Below are 20,406 nucleotides of genomic sequence, written 5' to 3'. Positions count from 1 at the left end.
GCTTAAATCCGAAACATAGAAATTTAACCACAAAATGTAAACCTTTTCCTATCAGTGTATATAACATTTTATGTTTATGTTAGCACACTTTAATAAATGTTAATAATAATATATAAAAAAAAGATTGAACTCTAAGGTTACTACAGTAAAATGAACACAAATGTTGCTTAAAACCTAAAACGTCAAAATTCAAGGTAAACTTTTCGGGTTACCTTAACGTAACGAAAGCAATGAAGCATTTTCTGAAGTAAGTATTCAGAATTGGAAATAATTGCCAGGGTTAGAACCGAACACTGGGGTGGTTGGCGTTCTGAAAGAAATAAAAAACGAACGAAGAGTTAGTCATGTATCTCTTCACACTTACGATGCAGAGTCCTGAGCTAAAACGTCAAAATTCAAGGTAAACTTTTCGGGTTACCTTAACGTAACGAAAGCAATGAAGCATTTTCTGAAGTAAGTATTCAGAATCGGAAATAATTGCCAGGGGTAGAACCGAACACTGGGGTGGTTGGCGTTCTGAAAGAAACAAAAAAGACGAACGAAGAGTTAGTCATGTGTCTCTTCACGCTCACAATGCAGAGAGTCCTGAGATCGATTTCCAAAGTCTGCCTCTTCTCCGACATTAGGAAAGTGACAGTGACAGATATAGTAAAGAAAGGGTTACGCAATTCGCTTTTGAATTTTTTGCCCTTTTTGCGTAAAACAGTTTTTTGAATAGACCGTGGTGCGCTCTATATACCAGCGTTTGAACTGCAGTGTTAACTTTTTTTCGATGTCTCCGACATTAGGAAAGTGATAGATATAGTAAAGAAAGGGTTACGCAATTCGCTTTTAAATTATTTTTCCTTGACCTTGCATTAATGCAGTGATGTTATAAACCTCTGTAACGTCCCGGTATAATTGCAAAGTAAGGTAAAGGACTTTAAAATTACAAAGACAATGGAGCAGTTGCAAATGGGTAAAAATTATTAATAAATGGTCGATTCCTACGTAAAAAGTTGTGAAACATCCAAATCTGAGGTAAAACTCCGAAAAAATAACTGTAAAAGGTCGAAAATTCAATTCTCATTTTCCATTCTAATGAAAAAGTTCAAATATGTGTGACGTCAGACCTTCAGGCAGTTGTCTTTTTCGTCCGCTAGGTAGCGCCAGTATGCAAGCACGCTTGCGGAGGAGCAGAAAGAAATGCGTACAAACACATTAATGCGTTGCCTGCGAGGGACATTTGATGTGACGTCATCGTGTACGGGAGCGTATGCCGTGACGTCAGAGTTCAAGATTTACCGGTATTTTTAGCCCGTCCTTCCTTTATTATTACGATAGTAAGAAAAAAAGGTATAGTGAACGGGCTATTGTATTCGCTTCGGTGTCGTCTGTCAGTCTGTCTGTCTCTAGCTTACACCGTTCCCGAGATATTGTTAAATTACAAATCCCATTGATAAGTAGCTATAAATTTCTATATCACATCTATTGAGGCAGCATTATATTGGAGCAGCATTATGCCAGGCATGGACCCAGTCAGCAACGATATCTGTGTCAGCGTTTAAAATCCATTTCACGCTTGAATTAGACGCGAGAGAGAGAGAAAGAGAGAAAATGCTAAAAGAGAGAGGGAGCGTAGGGAAAAACTTTTTCCTATTGTTGGAAAATTTTATAGGGCCTGAAAAATGCCCTCTAATGATAGTAAACTTGTTAGTCCTTTTTACGCTGAAAAACACGAGTCAGCAGAATTTGTTCCTGATACATTAGACCTAATCCTTAAATAATAATCAAAGAAAACGGTATCATAAGTTTCATAACTCGGTCTAGAAGAGCGATAGAATCGCGATAGGAGAACCACACTGAGATAAAAAGAGAAGAAAAATGATAGGGTGCCACAAGTTTATGAAACTTAGGGTGGAAGAACTCTATTATTGAGTTACTTCTACTTCCCATTATTTAGGTTATTGGAAATCTATAGTAAATGTAAAGTGTCGAGCTTCTTGATAGAGTTCAATAGAGTGCCGTCACCCAGTCACTCGGTTAGGCTTAGTTTTTCTCTCCGTGCATAGAGTCCTATTACTGTTTGACTGGTGGACCAGAGGGGATTGCCATGTCCTCAGTCGAGGTTGATTTCATCCGGATTGAATCCTGTATGCTCAACAAACATCTGTATTGTTTTATACAATAACATTAGATATAACATACATAAATAGCATGAATAATTGATCTCTATGTGTATTTTACCGTGCATTCTGCTGATTGCACAATTCCTATCAATTCAGCAGAAATAATAATTCCGAATTATCGGATCCTAACTCTCTTTTCCTTTTTTTTCGACCGACAATAGTTCTCTTCGGTCTGCCGAATAATGCAGAGGTTTTATAAAATATGTTTAACCCCAGCAGTAGGCTACTACTAATGTGATCGATTTCTCAAACAATGTTGAGGCTAAAATACCGTACGTAGGCCGGCATTGAACCCATGCCTTCTGATTACCAGCCAAGCGTTAGGGGGCCAATGGCTGGATTACCTACACAAGGCCTGTAGGCAGTCCAGCTACTAGCCTGGTGTAATCACATATGGCGTCCAATAACATTCCAGTCCAGTTAGTTGGCCATAATCAATTGGATTTTTAGCTGCAAAGAAATGCATTTTGTCCAATAGGACCAGAATGTTACTGAAAGCTAATAGTGACACGAGGCTATTTGCTGAAAAGCCTACTAGCTCCGTGTAATCCAACCAAATTCACACTCAATGAACTGTTATAGTTGACATTGGGAATGGTAACAAATGATCTGGCAGACATCAGATTGGGCAAGGGGGTGGCTGAAATAAGATCAAAAAATTTGAGCCTGAATTTAGACTCGTGTAGTCTGTGTCGTAGTATGTCTCTCATCGGATGGGCAAGAAGGGACACAATACTTCCCATTTAGGTGCTGGTCCAACACAAGAACACCAGAGAGTAACCCATTGAAGTTTTTGGCAACGAGCACAAATTTTTGTTGATGGTGGGCATCGAACCTGGGAACGAACCTTATCTGTTTAGGATTAAATCAGCCCCGGGCGGGAATCGAATTCGCGACCTAGCGCTTACAAGGCAGACACGCTACCAACCAAGCTAACTAGGTTGGCTAGGCACACTCAGTGAACTCTACCATGGCACACTTGAGTTGAGAACGTGGTTATAACAAAATAACAAATCCTTCGCCCTACGACACTACTTATTCAACGAGTACAAAAATAAACGCAATTCTCACTTCATATAGCCTCTATTTCTCCTCTCTTGTACACACAATTTGGACTTGGTGTTTGACTCTGTCGTTAACGATCACAAAAATCAGAAATGCACAGAGGAAAATACTTTTGCTAACCTAACCTGGGTTCGAATCCCGACTTGGGTTCTTTTTTTTGAGCTGGATTGTTTGGTTGGTGGATTGGTTGTCTGTTTGTTTGTTTCTTTGTTTTGTTTTTTGTTTCTGGTTTGAGAGACGGAAAAAAGTAAAAGTACATTTTTCTACTACTTTACCTCCTCTATAGCGAGGGTTGAAGGGATCAACGCGTCTGTCGTCTCTCTCAATTGAATATTGTTCAGATGAATGTTGCAGTTAGAGATGGCTTGATACTGGGTGCCACTACTCATAAACCACCAAAAAACCAATTTTCGACCGTATTTCGGCGGTTTTTTGGCCACCAAGAGTTCTTCCCTCAGATTTGGAGGTCTCAAATTTGTTTTTACAATCATCTTATGGTACCTGACAATACTTTTTACATTAAGGGCGTGGTTTAAGAGTTATAGGCGGAAAACTGAAAAAAAAAGTGCCAAAAGGTATGCACTTTTTTCGAAGTTTTTTGCCCCCCACAAGTTATCCCCTGGGATTTCGAGGTCGAAAATTTGGTCCCACACTCACCTCAGTATACCTAACAATCCTGGCTAGGAAAATTGTTTAACTATGAAAAAAAAAAGAAAAAAATCCGACCATTTTTCGGCCACCTACTTGACCTACAGGCTGCTGTAACAGTCTGTGTCGTAGTATGTCTCTCATTGGATGGGCGAGAAGGGACACAATACTTCCCATTTAGGTGCTGGTCCAACACGAGAACACCAGAGAGTAACCCGTTGAAATTTTTGGCAACGAGCACAAATTATTGTTGATGGTCGTAGTATGTCTCTCATTGGATGGGCGAGAAGGGACACAATACTTCCCATTTAGGTGCTGGTCCAACACGAGAACACAAGAGAGTAACCCGTTGAAGTTTTTGGCAACGAGCACAAATTTTTGTTGATGGTGGGCATCGAACCCGGGAACGAACCTTATCTGTTTAGGATTAAATCAGCACCGGGCGGGAATCGAATTCGCGACCTAGCGCTTACAAGGCAGACGCGCTACCAATCAAGATCACAAGGCTGGCTAGGGACACATGAGAACGCGGTTTAATGAAACAAAATAACAAATCCTTCGCTTCACGACACTACTTATTCAACGAGTACAAAAATAAACGCAATTCTCACCTCATATAGCTCTATTAATCCTCACTTGTATACACTCAAAATGTAAGCGCTAGGCCGCGGGTTCGATTCCCGCCCGGGGCGGAATTTATCCTGATGGGATAATGTTCGTTCTCGGAACGACTGGCTTTCCTCCTATCCTGTCTTCCTTCTCTCTTCGATTTCGGGACGATAAGACCCTAGCAGTTACAGTTCCCTCTGTCAAACCTCTTTTTTTTTTAAAAAAAAAAAAGACCGTTGTTCCGGACCAAAGTTCCTAGGGCTACACATTTCCCTGTGTAGCTCAAAAGTAACAACGCACAGCAACACCAACAACAACTTACTGGTGGCAACAACAACTTACCGGTGGCAACACCAACAACAACAACAACAACAACAACAACAACAACAACAACAACAACAACAACAACAACAGCATAGCAACAACAACAACAACAACAACAACAACAACAACAACAACAACAACAGCATAGCAACACCACCAACAACTTACCGGTGGCAACAACAACAACAACAACAACAACAACAGCACAGCAACACCAACAACAACTTACCGGTGGGAAAGCCAAAGGAGTAAGAGGACTACGCGGACTCAATGAACTGTTATAGTTGACATTGGGAATGGCAACAAATGATCTGGCAGACATCAGATTGGGCAAGGGGGTGGCTGAAATAAGAGCGAAAAAATTGAGCCTGAATTTAGACTCGTGTGGTCTGTGTCGTAGTATGTCTCTCATCGGATGGGCGAGAAGGGACACAATACTTCCCATTTAGGTGCTGGTCCAACACGAGAACACCAGAAAGTAATCCGTTGAAATATTTGCAATCGAAAAACGAGTACAATTTTTGGTCGATAGTGGGCATCGAACCCGGGAACACGCCTTATCTGTTTAGGATTAAATCAGCCCCGGGCGGGAATCGAATTCGCGACCTAGCGCTTACAAGGCAGACAAGCTACCAACCAAGCTAACTAGGTTGCCTAGGCACACTTGAGAACGTGGTTGTAACAAAATAACAAATCCTTCGCTCCACGACACTACTTATTCAACGAGTACAAAAATAAACGCAATTCTCACTTCATATAGCTCTATTTCTTCTCGTTCGCATACACATCGTCGACCTTGGTGTTCGAATCTGTCGTTTGCGATCTCCAAAATCAAAGATGCACAGAGGAGAATACTTTTGCTAACCTAACCTGGGTTCGAATCCCGACTTGGGTTCTTTTTTTTTAGCTGGATTGTTTGGTTGGTGGATTGGTTGTCTGTTTGTTTCTTTGTTTTGTTTCTTTGTTTTCTGGTTTCAGAGCCGAAAAAAGTACTTTTTTCTAGTACCTACTTTACCTCCTCTATAGCGAGGGTTGGAGAGGGTCAAGTTCAATGGTTAATTAGAAAAGCTTTTCCTTACGTAAAATACTTTGTGACCACTTGATTTTGTAGGAAATTTTCTCAACTTTAAGCGTATGTTTTTACTTTGTACAATAAGGGCGTGGTTGAGGAGTTATAGGCGGAAAACTGAAAAAAGTGCCAAAAGTATGCCGGTTTTTGCCCCCCACAGGTTATCCCCTGGGATTTCGAGGTCAAAAATTTGGTCCCACACTCGAGGGTCAAGTTCAATGGTTAATTAGAAAAGCTTTTCCTTACGTAAAATCCTTTGTGACCACTTGATTTTGTAGGAAATTTTCTCAACCTTAAGCGTATGTTTTTACTTTTTACATTAAGGGCGTGGTTTAAGAGTTGTAGGCGGGAAACTGAAAAACGTGCCAAAAGTATGCACTTTTTTCGAGGTTTTTTGCCCCCCATAAGTTATCCCCTGGGATTTCGAGGTCGAAAATTTGGTCCCACACTCACCTCAGTATACCTAAAAATCCTGGCTAAAAAAATTGAAAAAAAAAAAAAAAAATCCAACCACTTTTCGGCCACCTACTTGACCTACAGGCTGCTGTATCAGTCTGTGTCGTAGTATGTCTCTCATCGGATGGGCGAGAAGAGACACAATACTTCCCATTTAGGTGCTGAGTCAACAAAAGAACATCAGAGAGTAACCCGTTGAAATTTTTGGCAACGAGTACAAATTTTTGTCGATAGTGGGCATCGAACCCGGGAACACTTTTAACTTTGGAAAAAAAAAAAAAAAAAAAAAAAAAAAAAATCCGACCATTTTTCGGCCACCTACTTGAGACCTACAGGCTGCTGTATCAGTCTGTGTCGTAGTATGTCTCTCATCGGATGGGCGAGAAGGGACACAATAGTTCCCATTTAGGTGCTGGTCCAACACGAGAACACCAGAGAGTAACCCGTTGAAATTTTTGACAACAAGCACAAATTTTTGTTGATGGTGGGCATCGAACCCGGGAACACGCCTTATCTGTTTAGGATTAAATCAGCCCCGGGCGTGAATCGAATCCGCGACCTAGCGCTTACAAGGCAGACAAGCTACCAACCAAGCTAACTAGGTTGGCTAGGCACACTTGAGAACGTGGTTGTAACAAAATAACAAATCCTTCGCCCCACGACACTACTTATTCAACGAGTACAAAAATTAACGCAATTCTCACTTCATATAGCTCTATTTCTCCTCACTCGCATACACATCGTCGACCTTGGTGTTCGAATCTGTCGTTAGCGATCAAAAAATCAAAGACGAACAGAGGAGAATACTTTTGCTAACCTAACCTGGGTTCGAATCCTGACTTGGGTTGTTTTTTTTTTAGCTTGATTGTTCGGTTGGTGGATTGGTTGTCTGTTTGTTTCTTTGTTTTGTTTTGTTTTTTTGTTTTTGTTTGTTTTTTTTTTTTTCTGGTTTGAGAGCCGAAAAAAAAGTACTTTTTTCTAGTACCTACTTTACCTCCTTGATTTTGTAGGAAATTTTCTCAACTTGAAGCGTATGTTTTTACTTTTTACACTAAGGGCGTGGTTTAAGAGTTATAGGCGGAAAACTGAAAAAAGTGCCAAAAGTATGCACTTTTTTCGGGTTTTTTGACCCCCACAAGTTATCCCCTGGGATTTCGAGGTCGAAAATTTGGTCCCACACTCAACTCAGTGTACCTAACAATCCTGGCTAGGAAAATTTTTTAACTTAAAAAAAAAAAAAAAAAAAAATCCAACCATTTTTCGGCCACTTACTTGACCTACAGGCTGCTGTATCAGTCTGTGTCGTAGTATGTCTCATCGGATGGGCGAGAAGGAAAACAATACTTCTCATTTAGGTGCTGAGTCACCAAAAGAACATCAGAGAGTAACCCGTTGAAATTTTTGGCAACGAGCACAAATTTTTGTCGATAGCAAGCATCGAACCCGGGAACACGCCTTATCTGTTTAGGATTAAATCAGCCCCGGGCGGGAATCGAATCCGCGACCTGGCGCTTACAAGGCAGACACGCTACCAATCAAGATCACAAGGCTAGGCACACGTGAGAACGCGGTTTAATGAAACAAAATAACAAATCCTTCGCCCCACGACACTACTTATTCAACGAGTACAAAAATAAACGCAATTCTCACTTCATATAGCTCTATTTCTCCTCACTTGTACACTCAAAAAAATATAACCTTGGTGTTTGACTCTGTCGTTTACGATTACAAAAAATCAAAGATGTACAGAGGAAAATACTTTTGCTAACCTGGGTTCGAATCCCGACTTGGGTTCATTTTTTTTCTTTTTTTGTTTTTTAGCTGGTTTGTTTGGTTAGTAGGTTAGTGTTTGACCGTTTGTTTTGTTTTGTATAAGAGTATAAATATTGTTGTTTTTGTTCTGATTTGAGAGACGAAAAAAATAGTACTTTACCTCCCCTATAGCGAGGGTTGGAGGGGGTCAAAGCGTCGGCCGTGTCTCTCAATTGAATGTTGTTCAGGTGAATATTGCAGTTAGAGATGGCAAAGTTGCTGCCCGGTCCTGATCCCCCTTCAATAGATTGGTACTGGGTGCCACTACTCATACTGGGGGTGTAATAACTAGCTTGAGACGCATCCAGTCCATCGTCGGACCCTGTAATGCAGAGAAAAAGGACTTTGCACTGTCGGTGGACGCCACAAAATGTACTATAAACCAACCTCAGTGGTGCAGTGCTTAGCACGGTGGACTCTGAATCTGGAGGTTGGTGGTTCGAGTTCAAGTCAAGTCACAAAAATTAGCGCTCTAACTGTTTAGTCAATATAGCTGAAAACCGTCAAAAACCGCCAAAAAGCGGTCAAAACACCGCCAACCGCAGCACCTATCTCAACCAAACGTTGAGTTGCATCCTTGTCACATTTGTAAACTCCATAAGTCCATACCAAATTTCAAGTCTCTAGCTCTTACCGTTTTTTTTCGATGAGTTACAGCGTTTTTTGTTAACATACTTTTCAAGGATTTTGATGAAAAATTGAAAACTTTAATTAAAATTAAATATCTCAGTTTGATGATTTTCATTTATTGCCCTTTTTGCACCCAGCTCCTCAATTAAGTAATTAGTTCTCAATAGAGATTTCAATTTTAAAGGAATTTAGCTGAAAATCAATGGTGATCGTTTCCAATACTTACGATGGCAACGAGGGCAGAACACCGGATCTGTATATCACATTGGGAGAATGAGGAGAGGGGTAGACAAAGGCGGGGGAGTGTGGCGTAGCACTCATCAGGTTGGGAGACATCGGCTGATTGGACCACGACGAATAGTTGAACTGAAACCAGACAAAAATCGGCAGAAACGATGATCAAAAGTGCCCACGGTTCGGACCTCGAGATATGTACGGTTCGGCCCCCATTTAACGCCAAATCTTTGAAAAAGCTCAAAAAGAGTTCGCAAGGCTCAGGCCTTCACATTTCGGCCAAAGTCGCTCGAACATGGCACAGAGATTCGACAAATTATGTAGACCAAAAATATCCTTGGGTCCTGTTTCCAGAAGGTACGGTTTGACCGTTGTTCCATGCCAGCCTAGTTAGCTTGGCTGGTGGCGCGTGGATCTGTATATCACATTGGGAGAATGAGGAGAGGGGTAGACAAAGGCGGGGGAGTGTGGCGTAGCACTCATCAGGTTGGGAGACATCGACTGATTGGACCACGACGAATAGTTGAACTGAAACCAGACAAAAAATCGTCAGAAATGATGATCAAAAGTGCCCACGGTTCGGACCCCGAGAAATGTACGGTTCGGCCGCTATTTAACGCCAAATCTTTGAAAAAGCTCAAAAACAGTTCGCAATGCTCAGGCCTTCACATTTCAGCCAAAGTCGCTCGAACTGGGCACAGAGATTCGATAAATTATGTAGATCAAAAATATCCTAGGGTCCTGTTTCCAGAAGGTACGGTTTGACCGTTGTTCCATGCCAGCCTAGTTAGCTTGGATGGTGGCGCGTCTGCCTTGTAAGCGCTAGGCCGCGGGTTCGACTCCCGCCCGGGGCGAAATTTATCCTGATGAGATAATATTCGTTCTCGGAACGGCTGGCTTTCCTCCTATCCTGTCTTCCTTCTCTCTTCGATTTCGGGACGATAAGACCCTAGCAGTTACAGTTCCCTCTGCTGCTGCTGTAGCAAAATAATAAATTTTGCAATTTAATGTTGCTAGATTTTGGTCTAGCGTGTCTTGGGGTTCCCTCTGTCAAATCTCTTAAAAAAAAGACCGTTGTTCCGGACCAAAGTTCCTAGGGCTACACAGGGAAAAAGCTCAAAAATAAAAACAACATCACAGCAACACCAACAACAACTTACCGGTGGCAAAAACAACTTACCGGTGGTTTTGGCACTAAAAACTGACCATCGAAAATTTGACCCGATTACATTACTTTCCTTCCTATAGGATAAGGAAAGTAAAAAGTAATAAATCAAACAAAAATCTCACCTCCCGTATAGCTGCGTGCATGGTTAGGGCCTAGTTGAAGGTTGCTGCTGAGCCCACTGCTAGAACCCGTATAACTACTGGTCGCATAGTTACGGCCAAGTTGTAGATTACCACTTAGTCCACTGCTAGAGCCTGTGTAACTACTAGAGGACGGCGAAATGTGGCTTGGAAGAGGGTCGTCGTTTTCTTCCACAATCGAAGATAGAAATCGTGCATTGCAAGACCTAAAAAAAAGAAAAAATAGATATTGTCCTAAAAATTTGGAGAAAAAAATCTCAATTTCTTTATGGTAAAGCAGAGGTTTTTCACAACTTTTGTGGATATCCTAACCTTACTAAGTGCCTCCTTTGCAATCAATTTCAATAATCTTTTTGGAACTGGGAAGAAGCTACTGCTGACATTGCTGTAAAAAGAGAATCGATCAGAGTTAAAATTTACAGAAACTTTGATTTGGGAATGGTAGGGGTACAGATAGGATAGGGTTAGAATCAAGGGGTACCTACACTGAGATTGGGCGGCCAGACCATGCTAAAATTACTAATGCCGGCCACACATACCGTCGGAACGCGTGGCGGAAAAAGCTTCCGACCTACGTCTCTAAAACGGTTTGGGACACCTAGTTCTATCAAACGGTCTGAGATCTAGGACTATCAGATGAAAAAAAAAAAAAAAAAAAAAAAAAAAATAAGAGTGTGGTATGCGTGAGTTGAGTGAGTGAATGATGTAAGCGGTTGTATGAGAGTGAGGTTGTGTGAGAGAGCGGTCGTGTGAGAGTGCGATTGTGTGAGAGTGCGGTTGTGTGAGTGCTGAATGAGTAGGTCCTTACCACGAGGGGGCTGTGGTCCAGTCCAGTTAGGAGGGTCCGAATAGATCCTCTGGCCACACTTCTGTGACATCTTATATCCAGTGCGCTTCTCCAGGGCCCGGATATTGACCGAGTACATGTGCTCTCGTCCGGTGATCTTAAGGAACCAAGGACACTCGTAGATACTTTTCAAGGTCACACCGGATCGAGAATGGGAGGGGTCGAGAGAGGGGGAAGAATAGTCGCCAGCGGCCGGCATCGAACTGGGGTTCATCAGATAGGACGGCATTGGAACCAGAGACATGCTGATGCTGGATGACTGGTCTGAAAATAAAAGTAGGGAGGTACATGTACATTGTTCTATTTTACATATTGAACTAATCTTGTGCAGAAGTCATGTCCGTGGAATATTGCTACCAAAGGAACGAGCAGTGACCAGTGTTATTATAGGGTTAGGTTAAACATTACCTATGTAACGTGTAGACGCTAGTAAAAAAAAAAAAAAAAAAAAACGCAAGAAGGAGTTTTCACAGTTAGAGCAGTGATCAGTGTTATTATAGGGTTAGGTTAAATACAAAAAGGAGCTTTTCTTTACCATGGACGTGACTTCTGCATAATTACCCAACTTTGTTGGGTCTTCTTGAACTTGAACTGAACCCTCCAATTACAAAAATACAACTTACATAGGTAAGTACTACATTTAACACTTACTGATCTACCACTTACTTTTGAATGAAAGTCTTCTGAAATTAAACAAACTGGGTAGGTAGGTACCTTCAAATCTCTTCAGGTAGATTGTTAGCTGTTAGAACTCTCCAGCCTACATTTCCCTGCTTTTCCGGAGATACTTGTGAAAAACACCGGAATTTACGAAAAACACTTTTGGCTCGAAAGAAAGAAACCGTTAATCAAAATTCAAATCGTAATGAAAAACACTGCAAAAACATTTGAACCAAAACACACAAAAAAAAACACCTTGAATTCCCTGCGAAAAAGTCGAAAATTCCGAATGTCTAACGTTCCGATTTCCTGAAAAAAACTTGAAAAAGTAAAACTAAAAAGCTAAAAAGCTAAAAAGAGAAGTTAGTGAAGACGAAGACCGTACTGTGATACTGTGATTACTGTGAAGAAAAATAATCTATTTACTAGGTATTTTTAATTTTTTACCCCGACCAAAACATTCAAAATTTCAAATCAAATCAAAACCAACGGCAGAGTGAGAGAGAGAGACAGATAAACAAGTAGCGAGTAGTAGAGGCTGCGGGAAGGGGGGAGTGCAAGAGAGATGGAAAATGTTTTGGTTTGTTTACTTCTATCCTCTTTTGTTGAACGATATTATCTCTGTCTCGTTCTCACTATTCCTCGGGGTCTCAGGGCTGGTTTTAGAAGTTTGGTCTTGTAATCTTGTTCCAGAGGTTTCCAGGAATTCCAGGTCCGAATTCAGGATTTAGATTTTAGAACTTACCTAGGTAACTAGAAAATTTATTCGAGTACAAGAAAAGATCCCCCCCCCCCCCGGAAGAAGTGAGAACGGACTTTAAACACATAACGTTCTCGGAAGGCTGGCTTTCTGACCTCCATCCAGATCTTGAAAAATACATAGCTAATAAAAATAAACTAAATAAGAGGATTGAACCCACGCCCTCCTGTTTACCAGACGAGCGTTTTGAATGTTGACCACTATAGATATACCAAGGCAAGTCATTACTTACCTGCCCCGGTGGCGTAGTGGTCAAGACGCTCGCCTGGTAAACAGGAGGTATGGAATTTTCTCATTTATTTGAGAATTTGACCACATAATCATGGAGCTCTAAGGGTTAGGTGGTAGAGAACGCCTACGGTGCAACCTCGCCTTCCACTAAAGAGACTATTATTATCATCATCATTACTTACAACATAAGACGGGTCGTTCTTCATTTTGTCAGGGATGGACCAGTTGACTGTCAGGGTGACCCTCCACTCCTGTACATAGAGATCATGCAATAGCTCCCGCCGAGCCTGGGCGGCATAGCTTACCTGCCTCGGTGGCGTAGTGGTCAAGACGCTCGCCTGGTAAACAGGAGGGCGTGGGTTCAATCCCAGCCGAGGTATGGAATTTTCTCATTTATTTGAGAATTTGACCACATAATTATGGAGCTCTAAGGGTTAGGTGGTAGAGAACGCCTACGGTGTAACCTCGCCTAGTGGTTGCCTTCCACTAAAGAGACTATTATTATTAGTATAAGTAATGCTTTATTTAGACTGTCAGCTTAGAACAAGTTGTTCCATTATAACCAGTTATACCAGAACAAGAAGTAGTTATCATCATTACTTACAACATAAGACGGGTCGTTCTTCATTTTGTCAGGGATGGACCAGTTGACTGTTAGGGTGACCCTCCACTCCTGTACATAGAGATCATGCAATAGCTCCCGCCTAGCCTGGGCGGCATAACTATGGTTGATGTACTCCAGGAAACAGAAGCCTCGGTTGGGGGACTTGAAATTGGCCGAGTGACAAACGGAGACCGAAAATAGGCGCTCGGTCCTTCGACTGAAATAAAAAAAAACAAAGCGATCTCAAGTTAAGTACATAAAAAGTTCAAGGAAAGTACATGAAAAAATACATGGTATTTAAATCTATTGTATACTTGTTCCTACTGAAAAATACCAATACCAATATAAATATAAATACAAATACCAATATATTATACCATACCAATATAAATTTGGTAAGTAGGTAGTTCTTGATTTTCCCGTGAATTAAACACCTAAATAAATAGCCTCTCTATTCTCATAACGGTGCACGATCGACGTAAGATGTGGAGGTTTGTGGTTCGAGTCCAGGTCGAACGATAAATTTTGGGTTCAGATCACGCAAAGATATAGCAAAGGTTGAGTGCAAACTTGCAAAGGCCATCCACTCGTAATTTTTTTGTAGCCAAAACCAAATGACAGCCAAGAAGCGATCTCCCTAGAACTGATTGAGAGGCTGACGAAAAACGCCGAAACTGTCAGAACACGGGCGAGGAAGAAGAATCAATATTTAAATCGCCAGCCTAGTGGTAGCGCGTCTGCCTCGTAAGCGCTGGGCCAGGGGTTCGATTCCCGCCCGGGGCGAATTTTATCCTCCTGGGATAATGTTCGTTCTCGGAACGGCTGGCTTTCTCCTACCCTGTCTTCGATTTCGGGACGATAGGACCTTAGTAGTTAGAAATCCCTCTGTCAAACCTCTTTTAAAAAAAAGAAAAAAAAAATCAAATTATCACCTGAAATGTTCATATATCTCATCCCGGGTCAGGTGTACAGGTATTCCAGTGACAAACAGCACACAGTTATCATCTGACATGGTTGCCTTCTTGATGACACTGCCCCGAACATTGGACTGATTCAGACCTATAAAATAAAATAGGTAGGTATAACAAAAGAAAGAAAATAAATGTAGTTTGTGTTATATCCAGAGTCCTTCAAATATGACGTTTATTTTTCTTAAAATATGACTCTAAAAATATGACTTTATGACGTTTATTTTTCGTGAAATATGACTCTTATTTTCGTCAAATATGACGTTTATTTTTCAAAAATACCTACACATAACCCAATATAGGTACTAAAAGTAGATTAGCTCCAAGAACTTCAATGAAAAAAAAAAGTCAGTATTAAAGGGGTACAGAAAGTTACAAGGAGAGGTTAATATACTTTATTGATTGTTGAAGAACAGTATGAGATTGTGGACAAAGTGACTATCGGCGCTCCTCAGACAATAAGTATCGTCCCTGCTCAGGCAAAAAAAAATGTAAGATATTTTTAGGACTTTTTATTTTTGGCTCAAAATGCCTAAAATATGACGTTTTTTTATGACATTTTAGAAAATGTCGGTGTTTTATGATGTTTTCCCCAAAAAAGCTAAAATATGACGTTTTAGTATGATATCATGACATTATGACGTTTGAAGGACTCTGGTTATATCACAACTGTGGTGCTCACTGCAGCATTGTAGGAGTTTCCCAATATCTCAATAATCCAAACCTTCTTTTTGTTTCCTGGAGGTAGGCTTCTTTACCTAAAATGCTGGCACCGGTCGCTATGCGCATTTATATGTCATAGCTACTCATTTTCCTCACGAGGCTGAGTGGGCCCCGCAACAGCCAATCACGGAATCAATCCTTTGCATGATACAAATTTCTAGACCTTGCCGGGAATCGAATCCGGGTCTCCCGTGTGCAAGGCGAGCGCAGTGACCACTACGCCATGGGAGCTGACTGATTCACACCTCTAACTGCAGCTGACTGGTTCTTACCTATAACTGCGGCCCGTGCTATCTCGGGCGTCGCATAGCGGACGTAGGCAAAGCCGCGATTCGTGCCGCTAAAGTCGACCATGAGCCGCATGTCGTAAATTTGACCGAACTGGGACAGGATCGGCTCCAAATCGTACTCGTACTTGTCTCGCACAATGCTCAGGTACACCTCGCTCCCTGAAACATAAATAATTGGGGGAAACAAATGAATGGCTAAGAGGCAGAGCAGACCAAGTCCAAAAAAGCGTTTTGAGATAAAAGTCGACCATGAGCCGCATGTCGTAAATTTGACCGAACTGGGACAGGATCGGCTCCAAATCGTACTCGTACTTGTCTCGCACAATGCTTAGGTACACCTCGCTCCCTGAAACATAAATGATTGGGGGAAACAAATGAATGGTTAAGAGGCAGAGCGGACCACGTCCAAAAAAAAAGCGTTTTGAGATAAATGGAGTCAAAGTTTAGGATTAATTAAAGTTTAAATAGAGATAGCCATTTTGTTTTTGCTCTCATTTCAATACAACACTAGAGGGAAGTTTGCTACCAATATAAAAAGTAGATCTTTTCCCACTCTTTCCAGTGATGGGGGCGTGGACATATTTTCAATGCCAGTCGGGCACATAGTGGACCTGGCTTTATCAGGCCACTTTGATAATAAGTAGGTAGGTACCATCGTTATTATAATTATAATTTTTTATTGTTGTATTTACCTTTTGTACAATGGGAATTCCCGTAAATAAATGTAAAAAAAAAAATCTATTGGCTTAAATTAAGCCGATCTGGAGTAAAAAATTGGAAAAAAAGGTCTGATAGCTTCATAAATATCAGGGTAATATGGTAGCATTTAGGCTCGTTGCTCCTTGCTCCTTCGCTAGCGTCCCTCGCTAAAGAAACAGCAATGGTTGAGTGCGAAGAGCATCCACGCCATCCAATCGTAAATTTTCTGCAAATGTCAGCCCAAAGCATAGCTAGGGCTGATTGAGAGGCTGACGAAAAACGCCGACCCCGTCTGACCACGGGAAAAGGCGAAGAGGAAGATTTAGGCGATTTAGGGCAAAAATATGGGGAGAAAAATAGGGGAATGGGAGCTTCATAAATATGTATTAGGGTAATATGAGTTCTTTAAGACGTATCATATCCGATTTCCACACAAGTTAGGGTAAAAGGAGACGAAAGGATTTTCCCCTCTCGCATAAATTGGACTGAAATAACAAACTTCACAGATATTATTGCTATGTAATAATAAATTTACTGTTCATATTGGGTGGCTTAAAAAGTATGCACCATGAGGGTGAATTTTGTATATCTTTATTTCTATCCGAGAGGCAGCAGGGCGGTTACTAAAACATTAAATGAATAACTGAGAGATGAGAGTATCTCTCAATCTTTTCCCAATTTGAATGGGATTTTGTTGTTGTTGCCGTTTTCATAACCAACACTGTATTTTCTTTTTAATATCTACTTATTATGTATTGGTATACGATTACCTACCTATAATATATGTGTGTGTATTTATAATGTTTGTAATGTGTGTAATTGTCTACATTTAACACTTACTGATCTACCACTTACTTTTGAATGAAAGTCTTCTGAAATTAAACAAACTGGGTAGGTAGGTACCTTCAAATCTCTTCAGGTAGATTGTTAGCTGTTAGAACTCTCCAGCCTACATTTCCCTGCTTTTCCGGAGATACTTGTGAAAAACACCGGAATTTACGAAAAACACTTTTGGCTCGAAAGAAAGAAACCGTTAATCAAAATTCAAATCGTAATGAAAAACACTGCAAAAACATTTGAACCAAAACACACAAAAAAAAACACCTTGAATTCCCTGCGAAAAAGTCGAAAATTCCGAATGTCTAACGTTCCGATTTCCTGAAAAAAACTTGAAAAAGTAAAACTAAAAAGCTAAAAAGCTAAAAAGAGAAGTTAGTGAAGACGAAGACCGTACTGTGATACTGTGATTACTGTGAAGAAAAATAATCTATTTACTAGGTATTTTTAATTTTTTACCCCGACCAAAACATTCAAAATTTCAAATCAAATCAAAACCAACGGCAGAGTGAGAGAGAGAGACAGATAAACAAGTAGCGAGTAGTAGAGGCTGCGGGAAGGGGGGAGTGCAAGAGAGATGGAAAATGTTTTGGTTTGTTTACTTCTATCCTCTTTTGTTGAACGATATTATCTCTGTCTCGTTCTCACTATTCCTCGGGGTCTCAGGGCTGGTTTTAGAAGTTTGGTCTTGTAATCTTGTTCCAGAGGTTTCCAGGAATTCCAGGTCCGAATTCAGGATTTAGATTTTAGAACTTACCTAGGTAACTAGAAAATTTATTCGAGTACAAGAAAAGATTTTGAGGCCAGCCTAGTTAGCTTGGTTGGTAGCGCGTCTGCCTTGTAAGCGCTAGGCCGCGGGTTCGATTCCCGTCCGGGGCGGATTTTGTCCTGATGGGATGATATTCGTTCTCGGAACGGCTGGCTTTCTCCTATCCTGTCTTCCTTCTCTCTTTGATTTTCGGGACGATAAGACCATAGCAGTTACAGTTCCCTCTGTCAAACCTCTTAAAAAAATAAATAAATAAAATAAAATAAATAAAAAAACGATTACGAGTCCAGACTTGCTTGGGACACTCTTGTAGTTGTGAACACTTGGGTGTCATTTTAGGTTCTTTGTTTCTCGTTTTATAACCCGATTTTAATCCCTCTTAAGATCGCCCTATTGTACGCACGTGTCAAACGGGTCGCTTCCAAAGAACAAAGGAAAAGCAAAGTGCCCGAAAATCAAAAAGGGGACGGATATTTGCGCAGTGTCTTCACCTACCTGATTTTATTACCGTCCTTTCTTTTGATAAAATTGTAACACCCTAGAAAAAAAGGTTCAAAGGTTTAAAATTGTAACACCCTAGAAAATCCGATAACATCATACCACACGACAGTTAATCTGATGGGTGCCGCTATTTGTGCTCAAGAGGTATTTTTCGTTCATTTAACCCTAAGGAATCAACCCTAAAACCCCTATTTTGTAAAGAATAACAGATCCCCAAGACACTCCTTATAGCCGGAGCTGAGGTACATTTTTTCTACCTCATAAGGTACAAAATTTTCTTCCTATGGATCTGATGGGGGTTGGCGAGTACATTTCAAAAATATGAGTCTTAGTGGCCAAACCGGGGGCTTTATCCCTGGGGAAGAGGGTAAAAATCGCAAAACGGGGCACAAATTTACCTCATAAGGTACATGGCTGGAATTGATGTCAACAGACGCGGAAAGGTCTCCTGATTCCAAAAATACTCAACTAAGACGGTTTACTGGGGGCTTTCCCCAACTAAGACGGCTTTGAAAGGTCCCGAACGGTGCGACACGTACATGAATGAATTCGTGTACCTTCTCATGGAAGTACATGGTGGAACTGGCTGGCCAAAGACGCGGAATAGATCGGTCCCTGATTTCCAAATATAGCCAACTAAGACGGGTCCGGGGCTTTCCAACGTGAGCTAACGAGCGGCTTTTGGTTTTGAAGAAGAAAGGCTCAAATGTCTGTCCTCATAAGTACATGGCTGGAAATTAATACCAAAAGGACGCGAAAGTCTCCTGATGTTCTCAAATATACCCAAACTAAGACGGTCTTTCCGCGGGCTCTGTTCCCCAACTAATGAAGCGCTGACGATGTCCAAAATCGGTCCCAAACCTCTCCGATCAGCAGACGAGAAATGGTTGCCTCATAAGGGCGGAATGGGTACATGGCTGGAACGAGTTTATGGTTTCTTCTGTGCAGTTCACAAAGACCGCTTGAGATGATCTCCTGATGTCCGAAATATTACCCAGCTAAGTACGCGTTTTCCGGGGCTTTCTCAACCTAAGACGGGCCGTTTTTTTTTTGTTGAAAAATAAGGTCAAAATTTTACCTCATAAAGTACTATTGGCTGAATTTAATTAACCAAAAGACGCGGAAAGGTCTCAGCTGATTCCGAAATGATAGCCCATAACGTAAGGGACGGCTTTTCCGGGGCGGGCTGCTTTCCGCAATAAGACTGATTGAAAACTGTAGTCGCCAAATGGCGGTGCCCCAAAATTTAGCCTCATTTAGTACACTCGCTGGAGACTGGTGCCAGAAAGACGCGGAGTATGGGTTCTCTCTGTGTTGTGCACACCAATTACCCAACTAAGACGGTTTTCCGGGGGCTTTCCCTCAACTAAGACGGCGCCTTTTTTGAAAAAAGGTCAAATTTTACCTCATAAAAGAGAGAAAACTGAAATTGATATCAGAAGACGCGGGAAGGTCGTCTCCTGATTTCATAATATACCCAACTAAGACGGTTTCGCGGTTTCCGGGGGCTTTCCCAACTAAGAACGACTTCTAAAATGTGCCCAAAGGGACCAAAAATTTTACCTCATAATGGACATGGCTGATGGAAACTGGTGCCAAAAGAGCGGAATGGTTCTCCTGATTGGCGTCCAAGGAATATTACCCAACTAAGACGGTTTTGCGGGGGCTTTTTACCCTCAAACCTAAGGACTCGTACAAAAACCTAAGATGGCATTTTAAGTGGCCCTGCTTAGGTACCGGATATTGAACCTGTCGACTACCAAAATAGTAAGTATTGAATTCCAGAGTCAAAGGCGTCGGGGTGCAATGAAGTCTAATCCGTCGCCGTCGTATGTATGAAATCTAAAGAAGATGACGGGAAATTGGAAACCATTTTTCATCTTCAAGTTAAAACTAAGTAAAGGTTCTAGACTTTAGATTTCGTACATATGGACGGTAAAGAGTTGCGTACATCGTGATACTTTAGTGGTTAACCTGCCAGTTCAATATCAGGGGTTTTTTCTACGGACGCAAAATTCTGTATATTCTGTATACGGTATACGACATAGCTATATTACATCGGGGGTACGGTATCTAGTAGGTATCTGTTATTGACAACTCGTTGTACAATTGCAAAGGGGAACTGCATCGTTTGTAGGGACCTGCTAGAACAAAGCTTTTTAGTTTTTGATTTGTAGGTATCCCAAGGCCAGTC

At 41.2% G+C, this 20,406-nt stretch overlaps 1 protein-coding gene across 1 annotated transcript in view; it reads right to left on the bottom strand.

Annotated features, from left to right (window-relative positions):
* Positions 1-20,406, bottom strand: part of LOC103516594 (probable RNA-binding protein 46) — a 35,930-nt gene that overhangs the window by 6,511 nt on the left and 9,013 nt on the right. The window contains exons 3-6 of the mRNA XM_017445889.1: positions 15,655-15,752; positions 15,389-15,565; positions 14,358-14,484; positions 13,426-13,642 (exon numbers count right to left, since the gene is read on the bottom strand). Of these exons, the coding sequence (XP_017301378.1) occupies positions 13,426-13,642; positions 14,358-14,484; positions 15,389-15,565; positions 15,655-15,752 (619 nt within the window). The remainder of the gene's footprint in view (positions 1-13,425; positions 13,643-14,357; positions 14,485-15,388; positions 15,566-15,654; positions 15,753-20,406) is intronic.

Source organism: Diaphorina citri, unplaced genomic scaffold, assembly GCF_000475195.1.
Source record: "Diaphorina citri unplaced genomic scaffold, Diaci psyllid genome assembly version 1.1 scaffold3, whole genome shotgun sequence".
NCBI lineage: Eukaryota > Metazoa > Arthropoda > Insecta > Hemiptera > Psyllidae > Diaphorina > Diaphorina citri.
Note: the sequence above shows the minus strand (reverse complement) of the source record. Positions and strands in the feature narration are given on the sequence as shown.